The 18,982-nt window shown below is 36.2% G+C and overlaps 1 protein-coding gene across 1 annotated transcript in view; it reads right to left on the reverse strand.

The window, feature by feature from the left end:
* Positions 1 to 7,122: 7,122 nt before the first annotated feature.
* St8sia6 (ST8 alpha-N-acetyl-neuraminide alpha-2,8-sialyltransferase 6) overlaps positions 7,123 to 18,982 on the reverse strand; it is a 114,799-nt gene continuing 102,939 nt past the window's right edge. The window contains exons 5-8 of the mRNA XM_004859967.3: positions 17,489 to 17,633; positions 13,717 to 13,829; positions 10,984 to 11,076; positions 7,123 to 9,809 (exon numbers count right to left, since the gene is read on the reverse strand). Coding sequence (XP_004860024.2) covers positions 9,341 to 9,809; positions 10,984 to 11,076; positions 13,717 to 13,829; positions 17,489 to 17,633 — 820 coding nt within the window. The 3' untranslated portion in view covers positions 7,123 to 9,340. The remainder of the gene's footprint in view (positions 9,810 to 10,983; positions 11,077 to 13,716; positions 13,830 to 17,488; positions 17,634 to 18,982) is intronic.

Below are 18,982 nucleotides of genomic sequence, written 5' to 3' on the forward strand. Positions count from 1 at the left end.
TTGATGACATTAATTGATGAAGATACTCTGTGGAGCGGGTACCTGAATCCATATTTTGAAGGATGAAGGAGAAGAAAAGAGATTAAATATTTTCTCAGCCCTCTGAGGAACTTGGTTTTAGAGTGAATCAGAGGAGTGCCAGGGCTGACCCGCAGCCTTCTGAAGATTCACCTTTTCTACAGAGCTGCATATTCAGAACACAAAATCTACTCAGAGATGAAAAGCACTCCAAACCCAGCCAATTCTTTTGATGAACTTTACATTGCCATGTGACCATGTGGTGCTGTCCTTAAGAAATTCAGAGGAGAATGTTACATTTCTGGTTGACAGATTTTTTGGGGTTTTTTTTGGTACTGGGGATCGAACTCAGGTCCTTGTGCTTGTGCAGCAGGCGGCAAAACCACTGTGCTAAATCCCCAGCCCCTGGTTGACAGATTTTTTGGGGTTTTTTTTGGTACTGGGGATCGAACTCGGGTCCTTGTGCTTGTGCAGCAGGCGGCAAAACCACTGTGCTAAATTCCCAGCCCCTGGTTGACAGATTTTAAAACTTAAGCTTTAAACTTTTGCCTACGTTATACTGCATATGCCTACTGAATCCTGTTTATGAAATTCCAATTTCAAATTACCCAAGTGACAACCTACATTACCGTTCAAATTAGACACCTCTGAGAATGAACAGGGATGAACTAGGACCACCTGGGCAAACCAGAACGAGGGATTTTGTTCAGAATAAACTTTCCATAATGTGTTCACTTAGAGGTAAAAAACAAAAGGGTTGAAGCTTGGCTTATGTGGAGTCTGCTAACTGGAATTTTTTTCCAGATCATTATTTGTTCAATGTTGGTGTTGTGGATCTTTCTGAAACCAATCACATCCTCTGGTGTCTTGTTGGTACTTGAGATGCTTTTTTAAGTTATATGGGAAAATGTTTAAATGCTTTTCAGTTTTTTTTTTTTTTGGTACTGGGGATTGAACTCGGGTCCTTGTGCTTGCACAGCACGCAGTGAAACCACTGAGCTAAATCCCTGGCTCTTCTCAGTTTTGTTTTGGTTGAGTTCTACTGTATTTGAATATTATTGTAGTTTTTTCCCCTTGCATTGTTCTTCTTTGGTTTTAATTTTTTGTATATGTGTGTGTTTGATAATAAAGTTATTTAAAAATTTTTTTTAAAACCCCCCAAAACAAAAGGGTGCATTCTCTTCAAAGACGTTTATTATTAGGGGACCACACACTTACCTGTGACTAGAACTATTATGATACTTCTAGCATAAAGGGAATTTCACAATTCTTAGCAATGTGGGCGAATATTAAGGTAAAAGGCTACCATGCTGGGAACCCATCCACTTTGAGCTCTTTTAACAAAGTTGTTAAAATGCCACAACATTTACCCAAAGATCAGTAAGCCCAGAATGTCAACTACAAGGTAAAGTCTTAATAGTAATTTCTGAGACTTCACACATGAGCAAACATTACATTTCACACATTTGATGAAAAATTAATCAAGGCATTGCCTTGTAAGAAAGGCAAATAAGAATATCAGATCCGACACATTACATTTTGATTTAATATAGAGAAAGAATGAATCCTCAGAAGGAACTTTTTAAAGGTAGCATTTATATATAAGAATAGCTTCTGGAATAAATACATTGCATGTGCAGGAGCTAATTTAGTGGAAAAATTTTAAATATTACTTATAGCATATTTTTGTCATTTTGTTTTCACTGATGAGCAGGATGGTATGAACATGGAACTAAGAGTCAGAAACACTTGGGTTTAAACGCAAGTTTAGCAGATGAGTGGTGGGAAAAATGACTTCTAGCAAATCTGGCCAGGTGCCCAGTTGACATCTATTCCTCCCTTCCTCCTGCTCAACAGAATCTTGGTCTTGTTCAGGTGCACACTTATCTCCTTGGAGACCCTGTGAACCTAGGCTAGGACTAAATGTGAAAGTTACATCAATAACTTGTTATTTGTTACTGATTATTTCAGGAACGGGTACATGGCCAATCTGAGGCAGAAAGAAACAAAGAAAGGTTTGCTGGGCTTTGAGGAAAGCTCTCCTTGCTGTTTCTGAGATGTAGTCCAGGAGTGACCTGGATATCTTCTCTGGAGGTGTACAGAGGAACAGACTCAAGGCCTGGGACCCACAAGCAACTGCTTAGCTGCTCTGTCTCTGGACTTTGGGTCTGGTTCAAGAATCCTAAAGAGTTTGACCCATGTTTGGTGGGGCATTCTGATATTTTCAGCTGAAAGTCATCTAGGCCTTCTGTGAAACAGGAGGTTAGCTACCTTGAAATTTCATAATCATCCATTAAAATACATGTAAAGTCTTGCAGACTGTGTTTGGTACAGGACAAGCTTTTAATAATACCAGATTTGGGGTGACAGCTGCCTGCACATTGGATGCTCACTATTAACTCTGTTAATGATTAACTTAGGCAAATCTTTAATAGCTTTGATTTTTCGATAACTTGCATTTCTATATCAGATGAGACTGACGGCATTAGCTTCCCAAGAACACATGGTAATAGCTGAGACAAGGATTTGAAATCTCTTTGAGATTCTTAAAGATAAAGAATAGAAGAGTAATGCAACAACATTTGACTGGATATCACACACACAAACACCCTGAAAACCCAGAGGACAAATTAATTTATCGCACTAAATGCTCTTCTCCAAAAGAACTCAGAAGCATACAATATACTGCAAAATTAAAATGAATACAACAGAACACAGTAAAAACTAATAGAAGATTTATGGAAGTTAAATAAACACATGGAAAGATATTCATAAGGGAAATGTAAATTAAAAACACAATGAGCTACAACTATACACTCAACAGAATTAAAATTAAATTTAAAAGTCTAAAATTAAAAAGACAAGAAAAAAAGACAGACTAGACCAAATTTTGTCAAGGAAATTTGAAATTTACTAATTTCATTTTGGTAACTGCTACTGGGTACACTTCTGATAATACGAAATGTCACAACCACTTTAGCAAATACTTCAGTAGTTTTTTAAAAAATAGACTGCACTGACCATGTGCCCTAGCCAATCCAATCCTCGATAACTGCTCCAAGGAAATTACGCATTCACACAAAGACTTGTACATGAACGTTTATGAGAACTTTATTTCTAACAGCAAATAACCAAAGACAACTAAAATGTACATAAATAGGTGAATGGATAAACAAATTGTGGTACATTGTGTAACAAAATTCTACTTAGCTAATAAAGGAACTATTAATACACAAACAACATAACGTATTATTAACATATATTATCAGGTTAATATTACTAAGACAAAATGAATGCACAGTATGATTTCAATTACATAAAAATTTTTAAAAATGTAAACAGTCTATACTGTAAAAAAAAAAAAAAAGTAAATTAGTCTATAGAAAGGAAGATTAGGGATTTCCTGGGTACTAGGGTGGAATGGACAAAGAGAAGTAAGAAGGAACAATCAGTTACAAAGTAGCACAAGGAAACATTTAAGGGTAATGGAGATCTACAATGTATTAACTGGCAAATTGTACACTTTAAATATGTTGATTATATGTCAGTTATATCTAATAATATTGACTTTCCTTTCCACTTTATAACTGCATACTAGAAAAAGAGACTTTAGAGTTACTTTGAGTGCTAGCTCTACTCTTATAAAACAACCTTACAACAGTTACCCACAGTTTTGAGTGGGTACTCAGACTCTATGTTTATTTATATGTAACTAAAGATATTTTATGTGAGGATAAAAATATATCCAATGGCTCAATGGCTTGCTGTTTTAACCATGATAGCAATGGTTAACAATGTTAAACATGATAACATATAAATTAGCCCTAAATAAATTCTCTTACCGTCCCCTTAATGGGTATATAGCTTGTGTTTGATATATACCCTCCAACATATGTGTGTGTTCATGTACTTGCTTTAAGATAATTAGATGATACAGTGCTATAGCTCTTATTTTTTTATGCTAAATTTTAAAGATCTATCTTTCCTGCTCTTGGGGTACCTATAAGTTGCTTCTAATGGCTATACTGGTTTCCACACTGTGTAGTCACCACACTTCGCTTAAGAGATGGACACCTGTGTGTCCAGTTGTCCGCTACTACCAGCAACAATAAACTGAATATCTTAGTAACTATCTCTTTGTGGACCTGCAAAGGTGGTCTGACACATACATGCTAAAGTGAGACTGCTGGCCCACAGGGTAGATATTTGATTAATTTTACTCAAAACTTTCAGATATTTTTGGCCAAAAAGCATGAGTCAGTTTATACTTACACCAGCACACTAAATTAGCCACATTACTAATGTTTTGCCAATACAATGGGTATAGAATATAACTTTAATCAGCACTTCTCAGATTACTAATATGTTTAAGCATCACTTCCTATTCTTATTAGCTACACTGCTTTTCCCTTTGTTTTCTTGTCTCTGACATGTTGATTTTCAGTCTCATGGAATGGTTTTATATTAATGTCTTTAATTTTATGCATTCTAAAAGCTATAGCAATCTGTCACCAGCCTATAAATTTTCAAGTGTCATTTACTTACTAGAAATTTTTCATTTTAATATAGTCATATATTTCTTAGCCTGATTCTCTAAGAAATTATTTTTAGGTCATGTTTAAGAAGTACAGCTTCTTAGTCACAAAAGCTTTGTTTCTATTTTATCTTTCTTTTCTTGTTTTTTGCCATTTTCTCTTTCTTTCTTTCCCCCTCCTCTCTTAGTCCCCCTTCCCATTTGAACTTTTTCTTCCTATTTCAGATTATCTATTATACATTTTGGTCCTTTTTAATACTTTCAGTTTCTCACACCACAGAAACAAGTATATCTAAATTGTACCAAAAATGTAACTAAAAATAAAAATAGTAATTTCTCATCTAAATTTCAGACATAATTCTTCTACATTTTCTTCTACGAGCTTTATACTTTTACTTTTACATTGATCTTTAATTTCTACGGAGTCCAACTTTTTACATGGTACAAAATGTATCTGCTTATTTTTTTCCATATAGACCAATGTTCCCATACCATCTTCTAAAGAATTTGTCCCATTTCCATTATGTACCTTGTGCAGCTTTAACATATCTCACTCACTTTCTTTATAAAAAGAAGACTACTTCTGGAAGTGATGTTCCAGAATAATAAAGGTCAAGAGAAAGAATCCTGTCTGTTTATCCTCAGGAGGAGAATGGTAATACTGTTCACTATGGTGTCAGCCTTCTGACGACACACGTGAAGAGGAAACTGTCAACATACCTTGTCACAAGGGCCAAGGGCATCAAATATATCAACTGAATTCCTACAGTGACTTCAATGTTTAGTAGCATAATAATCTGTTTCCATGTAATGTTACATAAATAAAATGTTTTGGATGTCATTATATCAAAGGTATACATCTACAATAGCTGTTTGGGTTGTCCAGGAACAACAAAATTTTGTTGTCCGCAAAATTTTCCAATTTTCCCCAAACCTTCTTGAAATTCATGGAATGATTTAGGTACTTGACAAGATATATCTAACTGATAAATTTTCTGTAAGCAAGGAAAATTCTAGGTAATAATAGGTCTGATTTATGGCTTAGGTCAGTATGCTATACATAAAAAGTTCTCCAAAAAAAGTCCTTGAATATCTGGGTGAGAGCCCATATATTTACTGGGTTGGAATTTACATGCAGAGGGAAATCTTTTATGAAAGTCATGATCTATTGGTCTTTGTGTTTTGTTCAGATGAAAAAAACCAGAGGCTTTTCAGGAATATTAAATTGTACAAAAATTAACTTTATGCAATAGTTCGTGGAATATTTTTCAGGGACTACCAGCACTGTGAACTATGCTCTTAAATGACCTACATATTTAAATGATTCTTTCTTGTTTGGCTGTGGATTTGGCTGAAAACTATTTTGGAAACGCGTTATTCAGTCACATTGTGCAATGATGCTGAACGCCAAGTAGAAAATAGAAGCAAGTGAGCCTGTAGCTCCCTTAGAAACTGCTACTGTATAGTGTTATGAGCTAGAACCCTAACTGAAGGTCTAATATTGTCTAGCACCAGTACCCAGACAGCCCTTTTCAGTTCCCATTTGATATACATGACTTTTAAGAGCAAAAGATCAAATTTAATCCATTTAACAACATTTAAACAATGCTGAACTTATACATTCTTGAGAGAGTTAGTTAGACTTATGGTGGGTAATCTCCATAGTTTTTCTTTGTGCTTTGATCTTGTTGGAAAACTTGCAATAATTTGCCATTACAGAGCAAAAGGAAGTATGACTTAACCTTTGGAATTTACATAGCTGATAAGCCAAAATGTTAAAATTCATGGTCTATCATATTTTGGAAAGTTCTAAGTCATGTTATGTTTTGGAACAAAAGGAGATTATTGGCACATGCAATGGAACAGGTGGAAAGTCCTGCTATCCCCAGAAGGAAATATTATGATGTGGATGAGGTACATGTGGCCCCCACTCCCTCCAGGTCTCTACAACACACTAGACTCTACTAGAGAGAGCATGGGAGGGCCTCAAATAACATCAGATACTCTCGACCTTGAACCATTTGGAAGAGACATGAAGAATGCACATTACTCAAAATATGATGGAACACGAATTTAGCCAATATGGCATGTAAATTGTAAAACACAAATCACAGGGCTTTTTGTTCTGCAATGGTGAATTACTCCAAGCTTTTACCAAGATCAAAACAAAAAGGCTATAAACTCCCCCTTATCGACTTGTAGATTAATTGCCACTAAGTCTGACTGTGACATGCTTAAGAAATCTCTAGGTATTTTTTTATTTGTTTGTTTTTGACCAATGAGTTTTTGGCTAGTGTAAATCAAGTGGTAAAATTTTAAACACGCTTTTAAGATGATAACATGATGTTAAATAAGAAATAAAATCCAGATATGTGCATGTAATTTTCTCCACAAAAAACCTCACAAATATTTTTTTCTATTGAAGTTTTATTTGAACTTGGGTATCATTATGCCTCTTGACCTCATATTACTTTGAGTATTTCTGGAGATTCCATTTTGGTATTCTAGAGAAAACTTTCTAAGTTAAAATAGCTTATATGGGAATAACATAAGTAAACTTTAAACGTCTTAATCATATGCAATTTTATTAAAATAACATGTAGAATCTCTGCCTTGTACATTTGACAATTTATTTCAGTATATTTGATTACTTTTAGTCTTTAATCATATATTTCCAGTATTAAAGAGAAATCATTTACTTCACTTGCTATAAACATTTTGAAAAAATCATTTTACTAACTAAAATACTAGGGTGTTCTCATCTATTTTTAAGAATCCATTGCTAGGGCCAGGGATTTAGCTCAGTGGTTTCACCGCCTGCTGTGCAAGCGCAAGGACCTGAGTTTGATCCCTGGTACCAAAAAAAAAAAAAAAAAAAAAAGAATCCATTTCTAGTAACATGATTGAAACATTATGAATGCTGCCAGCATATTACTTAAAACTAATTAAATCCATTAGAAGCAATAAAAAAGCCATCCATTCACCACAAAAAGAAAGATAATAAATAAATTAGACTTTATATAACAAAAAGCATTTTCCTTTTGAAAAATATTCATAGAGGAACTATCACCAATTTATAAAGCTAGTACGTTTCATATGCTATGAAAATATGAACTCAAAATCACAACACATATGTCAAGTACAAAGTAGAGATGTATTTTATAAAATGAACAATTTATAGCACAGTGTTCTTAAAAGCGGATGTTTAGGAAAACAATACTCTGGCTCTGATCATTAATTTAAAAATTATAATTATTTTGACATACTGACGTGCTACACTCTGATTTCTAGTCTTCTTATAAAGGTTCAATGATGGGCAGAAAAGTACATACATGATTATATAGGTAAGTCAAATAACTTATTCAGCAGATGCAAGGATAACATATGAGTATCATCATAACATAAGGAAGGGAGTGGCATAAAATGCTAATATTTAATATCTACTCGAGTTTTATTTTATACTGGTGCCTAAACTATAAGTCTTATTTTTCACATAAGCACGTATCTTTCTTGGGGGGAATTACGTTTTTTCGGTGTTCTCACCCTTAAACCCTCCTATTAAATTGGTCATGTCTGAATTGTCCCTATTTTACAGATGTCAGCCCAAGCCACCATCCCCATGCACCGTTCCCATGCTCGTGTGACAATTTTGGGGCAAAAACCATGATCTATGTTCAAATATTCTCATTCTGATGGATCAGAATCAAGGGAACAGCTTCTTCTCCTATCATTCCCTCTCCCTAGAATTACCCTCATTTTGAAAAAATACCTCATTTTTTCTAAAATGGCTTCTTTTCTGAAACAGATACTCTGAAATAGAGTGCACTGAAAGAGACTGAGTTATTCCTGTCTGTGATCTTTCCAGCACTTCTTTCATAATTGTTATCATTATAACACTTGCTGTACCATATTGTGAATGACATGCATGTGTGCTCCTTCTCGCGAGAGCGAGTCTTTCTAGCCCTCTCACCGAGCCTGGTACAGGGCCTGGCACAAAGTAGCTGTTCAATATTTTTTAAAATTAAATCAAACAAGTGATCCACAGACAAGACAAAAAGTGAAAAAGCCTGGGCACTGTAACTATTCATGTCCTTGAAGTATATTCTGTCAGTGGGAGAGAAAAAGGCATAAGAATGAGACAGAAAGAAAATATAAAATAATAAAGAATGATTTCAAATGTAGATAACAGTGGGAAAAAAATGGCCCAAATCTATCCAACACAGCAGTGAGGCTAATATCACAGGAGAATTTAATCAGAGGCAGGGACACTGCCCTACGAAGAGAAGACTTTCATTCCGGAATAATCAAAGATTTCTTGTTTAACTCCACAATTTTCTTGTACAAAAGAAAAATGGGAAGGATATTAATAAAGCGAAGACTGGGAGAGAAGAAAATGCAGTAAATATGGCAATTCAGCTCTTCTCTTGAGAAAGGGTCTCCAAGATAATATGCCCTCTATCTTCTGGTGAGAGTGGAAATGGCTGTTTTTAATATTAACACAGAAATAGTTACTGACTCTCTACCTCACACCAAATGCTACACCAGGAGTTTTCATAAATTACTCCTTTTTACTTCTCTAACTCAGTAGCATGATCCTCCTTTTACAAACAAAGGAAACTGAAAACTGAAGTGATTGACATGCAGAGGATACAAAGTGAAAGAGAGCTTTGGTCAAACCAAGCTTTGGGGTTCTTCCTATAATACCCATTAACCACCTCTTTTAGCATTTGGAAACACTGCTCACCTACTGCACTCTATGAAAATTAGGCTCACTGTCAGAAACTTTGTTTATGACACTTCACATTTGCTAAATTGTAGTTTGAGGATTCCTTTCACATGAAGTTGGAGGATCTGGCTATATTCTTTGGGCATCTGATGGAAACCACGCTTGGGTAGCCTGTTGTCGTAGTAGTGATGGCTGACAGGTGTGCGTTCAACGGTTTTGGAGAAGGGCCAAAAGCCATAGAGCTTCACGTTTTCACACAGCTCCACGGCAACGCTTGTGATCATCAAGCCGGAGGACAGGCGGTAGGCGGTCACACCTTTCGTTTTCCAGAAGAGCGCAAGATGTTTCAGGTACTTGGGATGGAAAAAGAGAACTTTTTGCCTTGCTTTAGATTCTTTGAGTGTGTAGAACACTTTAAAAGAGGTGCCAGTGTTGGCTCGGAAGGAAAACGCGGGCAGAAGGAGGAAGGCATCTCCGTAGGTCGCAATGTCCTCCAGAAATAGTGCTTTCTTCTCCTTTAAGTTTCCATATCTGCCAAATTTTTTAAAAATCATGATAATCACAGTAATAAGAATCAATGGAACAGCTTTGGTACCATGAGGCTGAATTTACTGCCCATCAAAAAACTGAATCGTTTATTTATATTCTATGTATAAGAGATAAGCCATAGACTCAGAAAAATCATTCAAGCATCATATATATATATCAAGGACCAGCTCTTCATCTCTCATGAAATACCTAGGCTTTCAATTTCTACTTTCTTGCTGGGTTCTACCCTACTGGACCGACATTTCTTGTATTATTTTACATTCCAACCCTGTGGTATTTTCTTAAGTTCCTTTGGATGCTTTTTTCCCAAGCATAGCATATATACATCTACATTTAAAAAAATTCACTGAGCTGTATACCTGTGGTTTGTGCATGTATTGCACATATTGAGTTATAAAGTAGAAGTTTCCTCTGAACAACCTATGCAGATGTAGACAGAAATATCTATTACATTAAAAAATTTCCTCCATGCATTGTACTTTCACTATATGTATGATTTAAATGATACCTTAGTCTGCCTGTTAACATAATTGTATCATATTTTAAAAGTCAGCTTTCTTCTGTCAGGTACAATCTTTTGTTTCTGCTCAAGACTTTTAAAAGTCTTTGCAAGGGCACAGTCTATTAATAACAGTCATCAGTCGTTTCTGATGAGAACAATGGAGTAAAGCTATGCTTGTGATTTTCATGAACCAGTCAACAGTGTGAAGTAGTTACACTGCAGAAATGAAACACAGAAATTATTTTGAAGTAAGATACTATCCAAAATGAAAATTGTATTTTACCAAACTGTCCAAAATTTCTAAATAGACTAAGTTTTACGTAGCAAGAGCTATGAAGTTCAAAGAGTAATGTTAAAACTCTGAAAGGAAATAGAAGAAACTGACTTCAGTATTGTTAAAAAGATGAAGAGACAAATAAGCTCTCATTTGATTAATCTAGGTTATGACAGTAGCACAACCAAGTCAAACCTCTGATGAACCACAACCTTGATAGAATCAACATTTTCAAAGGTATTCTTTTATTTTTTTTCTTCAAAAGCTGTTCTAGCTGTGTTGCAAGTCACCCTCAGAAACAAGATTAACACTTAGACCTAGAAACATGTTAAACAATTAAAAAATGTTCTTGAATAGTTGTGTAACCAGGAAACACTTACTTTAGTGTTATGATACTGGGATTTACAGTCACAAGATTTGTTTTACTGCCAACATCTTTGCTAATGTTTCCTGTGGTTGGAGGGAGGTTACACCTGAAATATGGAAGGGAAACTATTTTCAAAATACAACTTATAAAAATTTAGTATGCACACACATAGCAATACATACACACATACACATCTGACTACTGTCCTTACATTAGAGAATATCGTTGTTGTTCAGGGATGCTCAGAATTTATCCAATTTCCCTTTAAGGCTATTTCATAAGTACTGAGCTCTTTTTTGACATTTCCACATTGTTTAAAATACATAAATTTAGTAGTTAGTTTCAATGACTTTTTAAAAGTATGAAAACCAGAAATGCCAAGTACACCATGCCTGTCAGTTTCCAATCCTTTTATTAAAATTGTCATTTGTATTAATTATATTCCCACAGTGGTGTGATCACTAATTTCCAGATTTTAAAAAATTGAAGCACAGCAACTAAGGTTATAGCATTTGCCAGAGGCAAAGACTACACAAAAATAAAATCTCTTAATTCTTATATGATGGTTTCGCCACCCAACTCTGGTATTAATAAATAAAACCCTAATGTTCTTATAGTGATGTCTTCATAGCGGTGTTCTCATCTTCCTTTGAGCACTGATTTGTTTTTACACTGGAAAACAAATTAAGACATCTAAGATCACAAAAAAGGGAGAAAGAAGGTTATGACTCCCTAAACATTTTAAATTTCAAGTAGCCCATTTCTTGAAAGCTAACCCTAAAAAGGGACATCAAGTGCTTTCGTAGGAAGGCTGTTTAAAGATGACATCCTCTGTGATATGACTGAGGTTGAAATATTCTATTCCATGTCCTGTGAGACATAATGAATACATGAAACAAAACACTTCCCTCTGTGATATAAAAGACACATCAGAAAATAAAGATTAATTATAGATTCAAGGCCAAGGAAATGACCTTATTAGTGGGCTTCCTATGAGAAATAGCCTCGTATTCTTTTGAAGAATCAAAAATGATTTCCAATATAAGATCACAGAAGACTTCCAGGGGAAATACAGGATCGGGATATATATATATGCTACATATAATGTACACAATGGCCATATAGATACACACACACACACACACACACACACACACACACACATATGGATTTACAGTCACAAGATTTGTTTTACTGCCAACGTTTCTGCTAATGTTTTTTGTGTACCTCATCACATTGAACATATTAATGTAATGTGTATTTCATTAATTGTACACATTATATACCATCATATAGTTACCATTTTTAAGTATACTTACATACTATCTTTTAAGTATAGTTACATACTTAATCCACAACTCCTAATCTTTTAAATAAAAAACAATTAAGTAGCTTCCAAATTGTTTTATAATCAATATGATAGGCAAAACAAGTATGGGCTTAAAAATTAAGTACATTCTAATGACTCCAACAACATCTATTCCTCATTTTGCCATTAAGTTTGTCCAAGTTTTAAGGGAACTCTATATTCATAAAAATACGTGGCATCAGCAGAAGCAGAATCCAGAAATACAGGCATTTACAGGCATTTTAAAGTTATAAATCAAATAGCTGTTGGGACTTTTTAGGGTTGAAGCCAAAACTTATATTTCTTATACTAGCTATAAAGTAAAATGAATGTTTAGGTGGAATACTCACCACAGATGTTTTGGGAATTTTAAGTCTACAAGAAGTCTATTGCATGCAGAATTATTTGTCTTCATTATGGTTCTTTTGCACACTGAGAATTTAAACAGAATGGCTAAGCCATTCACATATTGGCCATCTTAATCATGAATAATACATTCAATAATTTTTGCACTGTAAGGCCTATTGTTGATCTGTCATTATCTTCAGCATAAAATTTTGAAATGAGATTACAGTGAAGGAGGAGCTACAGTACAGTATTTATGGAAAATCTCATTTAAAAAATTGTAAAAAGGATAGCATGAAATAAATGGGGCCCAAAGGATCTCCGATGTATGAAATCAATGCTCCTAAAACAGAATGAAATAGATTTCTACATTTTAAAAAGATGTATTTCAACTGAAATTCATCCTCAGATGATGAAAGAATCACCTTTTGATCATATTCTGAAAGTGGAGATGCTCTGTGGAATGGCTTATTAGTACCAGCCACATATTAAAACCATTTTATTTGTATTTTTATAAACTAGCTGGTATTGAGATAAAAATGTTTTAGAAGACCATAATTTATAAGCTGCACAAAATATTTTAAAATTTCAACTCCGAAGACTGAACAATGATGTTGCACTGCTGTAAAATGCATTTCCCCTAGTAACACTGGAGAATGAAACTTTTGTGACGTCCTCTGTAAGAGAGGCATGACTTCAAGGCCGGGTGAGTCTGGGAAATGCTCCTGGCTGGAGTCCTCCCAAGGGAGTCATGGTACCTATCCAAGCACCGAAGCCTCCGATGAGTTCTGCAGTGCCAAGCCCTCTTTCATCTCGATTTCACCCCCATTTCCTAAAGGTAGATGACCAAAGCACATTTTTATCTGCCTGGTATGAACACTCTGAGAAACTTGTGAGCCGTGTAATCCTCCAGGGAAGCCTAACATGGGTAATTTGTAGACATTAGCAACACAACTCAAGAGTCAAAATCGACACACACACACACACGCGGTATCTTGCCATTCTGTCTTTGAAATATCCAATTGATCTTAGGTTTCAAAGAACAACTCTTACCTAAAAACAAAGTCAGATTTATCTATTTCAGCTCCGCAGAGAGACTTATTCAGAATTCCTCCGTTTCCAACCACGGCACACTGATTATAAGGGTATTCCACAAAAGGCTGAGACTGGCAGAACAAAGTGAAATTGCCATGAAATATCACTGGTTTAATAACCACAGACATCATCAGCTCAATTATAATAACTTTTCACACATGCTAAGGAGAAGAAAAAGAACAAGAACAGGGAAAAGCAGCAGCATTTAAAAAGAAAAAAAGTAACAGGATGCTGATCAACTTATGACATAATAAAAAGACATCATGTAAATCTGTTTCACTTCTCTTGGAGAGAACCGATATTTTATAATATACAATAAAAAGTAAGCTTATAAATACATTTGTATACAAAATATAATATATCTTATATCATAGAAAGGAGAATGGCCAAATTCAACATAGCACCTTTTTAACAGAGATTTTTTTTTTTTTTAGCAAAGAAAGGGAGAGAATAATGAAATTAGAAAGTAGCATTAAATCTTTTACTCTAAGCTACAAAATTAATAGGTAATTTAGCAGAAGTTTCCCGTGTGTTTTAAGCAGTCGGGCCTTTGGGGTCCACAAGGGCATTAGATTTATGCTGGACGTCTGTGCAGTGACCAGCCGGTATGCTTCAGGGAGGCCGACCAGCTCCAGATGACATATTTCAAATTAACTTCTGAGGCCTGAACATTTTCCATTTGCTTCTAGGACCCACCTCATGTACCCCAAAGGGTTCTCATTTTCCCCAATTCCTCTGCAGTCTGAAATACAGCTTTCCGACTCGACAGTGCTCTTGACTTCTTCCTATCATATCCCCTGAAATAATAATACATCTCTGAGCCCACAGGAAGGTGCCCGCTCATACACCACCGTGGTGAGGGCCCGATTCACCTATTCTGTCTTCAACAAGAGAATGTAAATCCTCAAGAACAGAAAGGTGCTTCTTGCTTTCCGCTTCCCCACCTCTCTTCCTCCGTATATAGCAGAGTACACTGTGAATTCTGGATAAGCACTGCTGGTCCGATGGTCTCCCCAGCGCCATGCCAGCAGCGCGCTGGAGCTGCTCCTATAGGCTGCTAGATGGCGCCAGCTGGGCGACATTCAGGAATTCCACCAACTGGCAGTTATACCACCGGCACTTTGAAACTGGCCATGGTGTTGGCATTTAAAGCACAATCAAGGTACACCCCTCCCCAGAGCTGGTTCACCGGTACCACTGGCAACGTGCAGGGCTGGTATTCTGAGGCAGCCCAGAACCCCAGCAGACCCTGGAGCCGCTGCCTGCCACCTGCTCCCAATGCTGCATTTGGGAGACGCCCAAGCAGAGAACTCCGGGTCAGAACTTTTCCCAATAGACTTGTCTTCTCCCAATAGGCTTTGTAACGGGCACGTGATGCTTACTGTGGGAGAGGCGCTGTTTCAAGCGCGTAATTTACTAGCACATTTAATGCACGCAAACACCCTCTGAGTATTTTAAGGACGAGAATACGGAGGCACAAGTGTAAGCAATAGCTAGAGAGAGGCAGAGCTGGGCTTTGAACCCAGGTGTTTGCTCCAGAGGACCCAGATCTTAACCACCACACAGTGCAGTTTCTTACTGCGTTAAAATGTTAATTTGATGCTGCTCCATATTTTCTTTAATAACCACAATGCCCAGCTTAGTGCCTGGTTTTTAAATGAATGGTTTCCAAATACTTCAGGCTATTTCATGTCCAGGAACTTTTAGCCCAGGATGTCTTCAGGTAGTGTTTACTCAATGGCACTACAATCAATTCTGAATTTTATAGATAGGGCAGAATGCAAAAATGCAAATATGCTCTTTACAGTACAACAGAAAAGATTATTGAGGGAAGAATATCTCAAATTAAGCACTCAAAGTAATGAATGTTTTCTCTGGTTTCTTGGTCAACTGGGGGGAAACATCCATATGTTTTGGGATCTCATGTTCAGTAGGAGTTGAAATAAATTACAAACCCCAATGTTCCCTAAAATAAACCTCCTAAGAAAAATGTAAAATTGCACAGCTCAATTGCCTGTTTATTGCTTGCTCTGGCTGAAAATCAACTCTGTTGCTGTGCTCTTCAAATAACCTTGCAAAGTTTTCAGGGAAGTTACTTCACATTGTTTAATCAAAAGTATTTTCCGTGATCTGCTGTATGCCTGGCTGGTCCAGGAAGCCCTGTGTGCAGGAGAGCGGAGAGGACAGGCAGGAAGTAAGGTGAGAAAGATGTCAACTCCACCATGAGCCCCCGTCTACGGAAGGCTTGGGGCCACACAAAAAAGTGACCTAGCGTTGCAACTGTTACTGTGTTGGTTGCAGAATTTCTTTTCCCCGTTAAAAAAAAATCAGTATAAGCTTAGACAACCGATGCAGATGTTAACTGCACACAGAATTATCGATGCTATGTTAAGTTGTTCCTCTCTGCCAAGCAAGAGACTGGATAGATGTGGCTCATGTGTGCTGCTGGTCACCAAAAGCTAGATGGATACACACACATCAGCAAACAACCACATGTGAAAAGTGGCCCAGTGTAGAATGCTCCAGGGCTTTTCTGACAGGGAATGGAAATATTCTTTTGTTATTATCTTTGCAATTATTGGTAGTTCAATGCATCATGAAAACAACTTATGAGGGTTGTTCTCTTAAATAAACTTTATTGATGTACAATTACCTATAATGTACTGCATTCATTTTGTTGATCACTTCAAAAGACTAAATTTTGTCTTTTAACTATTCTCTACTATTGACTACTTTGTTATTTTTGTCTCCTTTTTCTTCTAGATAATTTGAAGTATTTTTTCCTCTATTTTATTTCTCATTTATTCTCAGTAAATTATTCTTCCTTTGAACTGCAGTACGAATAAAGCACTGAAACAATTTACGTGAGCAGCAATAAGTTCAAAGAAATCAAAAGCCCAACCAAAGAATTAATCATACGAATCTAACTTTCTACAGTTGGCAAACTGCATGGATACAATGACCCCATTTTTGGCCATATTGACTTGGCCTAGTTGCCTCTTTTTTTTTTAACTAGGGATGAAAACCAGGGCCTCATTCATGCTAGGCAAGTGCTCTATCACAGAGCCACCTCTCCAGGAGCCTGGTTGCCTTTAAACAGATGATGTTAAGTTAAGATGCCTAAAAGCATATGTTTATATGTAACAGGATGTTCTTCAGGACAAAAAAAATTTCCAAATTTGGATTAGCCAACACGTTTCTCCTCGCCACGTGAAGCAGTAGTGTATCATGCCATGACTTTTTAATTTAGCCAACATCCAATTATTAGATATATGTACTGGGGAATGTTCTAGGAGCATGGGATACATCAGAAGCACAGAAGATAATCCCTGTATTATGGATGTCATATTTATCGGCCACAGATTCTTACATAGTTACTTCCCAAGATAAAGTTATATCCTCCAAAGAAGAGTCTGGAAGACTCAAAAACCAGAACAGCCCATCATTTAAGATATAAATGTCCTCCCCTACAGAGCCTCACCTCATTAAAATTGCCTTTTTAGGGGATGGGGGTGTAGCTCAGTAGAAAATTTACTTAGTATGCATGAGACCCTGGATTTGATCCCCAAAGTACAAAAAAAAGGAAACAAATAAAAATTGCCTTTTAAAAAATGGTCCACAGTACATATTTTATACAACGTAACAGAATATGGTAATTTTTAAATCATTCATTCCCCTAAATTACAACTTAAAGTGAGAGAAAGGTTACTCACAATAAAACTTTACTCACCACTGGAAACATATGAAAAATGCTCTCTCTAATTGGGATTTCTTTTTTACTTTCCACCTCATAACTCATGTTAGTTCCAACTGGAGTGTTATTTTGTGAAACCACGAAGTTTTGAACAGCGTCACAACAGGAAGCAAGTTTTGCTCTGCAATAGGTAAGAATAAAAGTGAGCCAAGGAATAAGAATAAGAACCGAAAAATAGAGACCACAATGGAGAAGGCAAAAGAGGATTCTGGGAAGGGTGGGAGATGAAAAAAAAGGTGCATTCTGTACATATACCAACTCCCCATGATCCTTGTAATCATTATGTACAGCAAACATGTACTAATTAAAAAATACTACATTAGAAAAATAGGATTCTTCCATATTGACTTTCAAGAGGAAGATACATCATTTTCCGGGATGATAGATAGTTTAATCTCAATTCTAACTAGCCTTGGATGGTAGGGTGGAGGTGTGGCAGGGGAAATGGCAGAGCATGTTAAACAGATTCAGATAGGGGCTGTCTCACAGAGAAAAAATGCTCATGACTATCAGAGTTGTAAATACTAAAACAGCCTCATGACGATATTGATACAACATTAAAGAGAAAAGTGAGAGAACACACTGTAATAGCTCCTTATGCAATTTCACTTTGTCCAGTTTTAGTCGCACCGAATCAGCTGGATATGAGGCCATCACTATTTCTTTGGATGTTTTCTAGAGAAAGAGGCCCTATTAGTTTACTAAGTCTATAGTAAAATAGCTTTTGCTGTAGTGACATCACTTTTGTTATAACCGTTCTATTTTATGACCAGTTATCTGTTAATTTTTTACTGTGACTAACTTATAAATTAAACTAGCCATGTAATTATGGGGGAAAAACAGGATATATAATGTTCAGTATTCTTGAAGTTTCAGGCATCCAAGGAGGTTCTGGAATATATTATTCCCTGGGAATACGGGGGGACTACTGTATAATTATTTCATAATAATTAAAAAATACAGAAACAAAGTTAAGAACAGCATTACAAGGCCTGGGGATTGAGCTCAGTGGTGCCGCTGCCTGCCTCCCAAGTGCAAGGTTCCAAGTTTGATCCCCAGTACCAAAAAAAAAGAGCAGCATTACAGTCACCAAAACAATATCTAATCATTTATTAAGAGATAAGTGCAATGAAAAGAATCATTAATACCATTACTTTTTTTTTGGTACCGGGGATCGAACTCTGGTCCTTGTGCTTGTGCAGCAGGCGGCAAAAACACTGAGCTAAATCCCCGGCCCAATACCATTACTTTTAAGTGAATTTAAAGTTATACATAGGCAAGAACAATGTAAATGAGTCGCAAGTTGTATTTCAAAATTATTATTGTAGGATGAAACATTATTATTAGAATGGGGATTCAGGAGGGTGCTTTCAAAAGTCATCTGAGTTAGTTCTCAGCCTGTGGCAAGTCAATGTCGAACTATTCAGAATTTATATTCTGGTTTTGTAATTCTCCAGGGATGCAGATTCC

Source organism: Heterocephalus glaber, unplaced genomic scaffold (genome assembly GCF_053883595.1).
Source record: "Heterocephalus glaber isolate CG9 unplaced genomic scaffold, H.glaber_assembly_v1.0 deba00000768, whole genome shotgun sequence".
Taxonomy (NCBI): Eukaryota; Metazoa; Chordata; class Mammalia; order Rodentia; family Bathyergidae; genus Heterocephalus; species Heterocephalus glaber.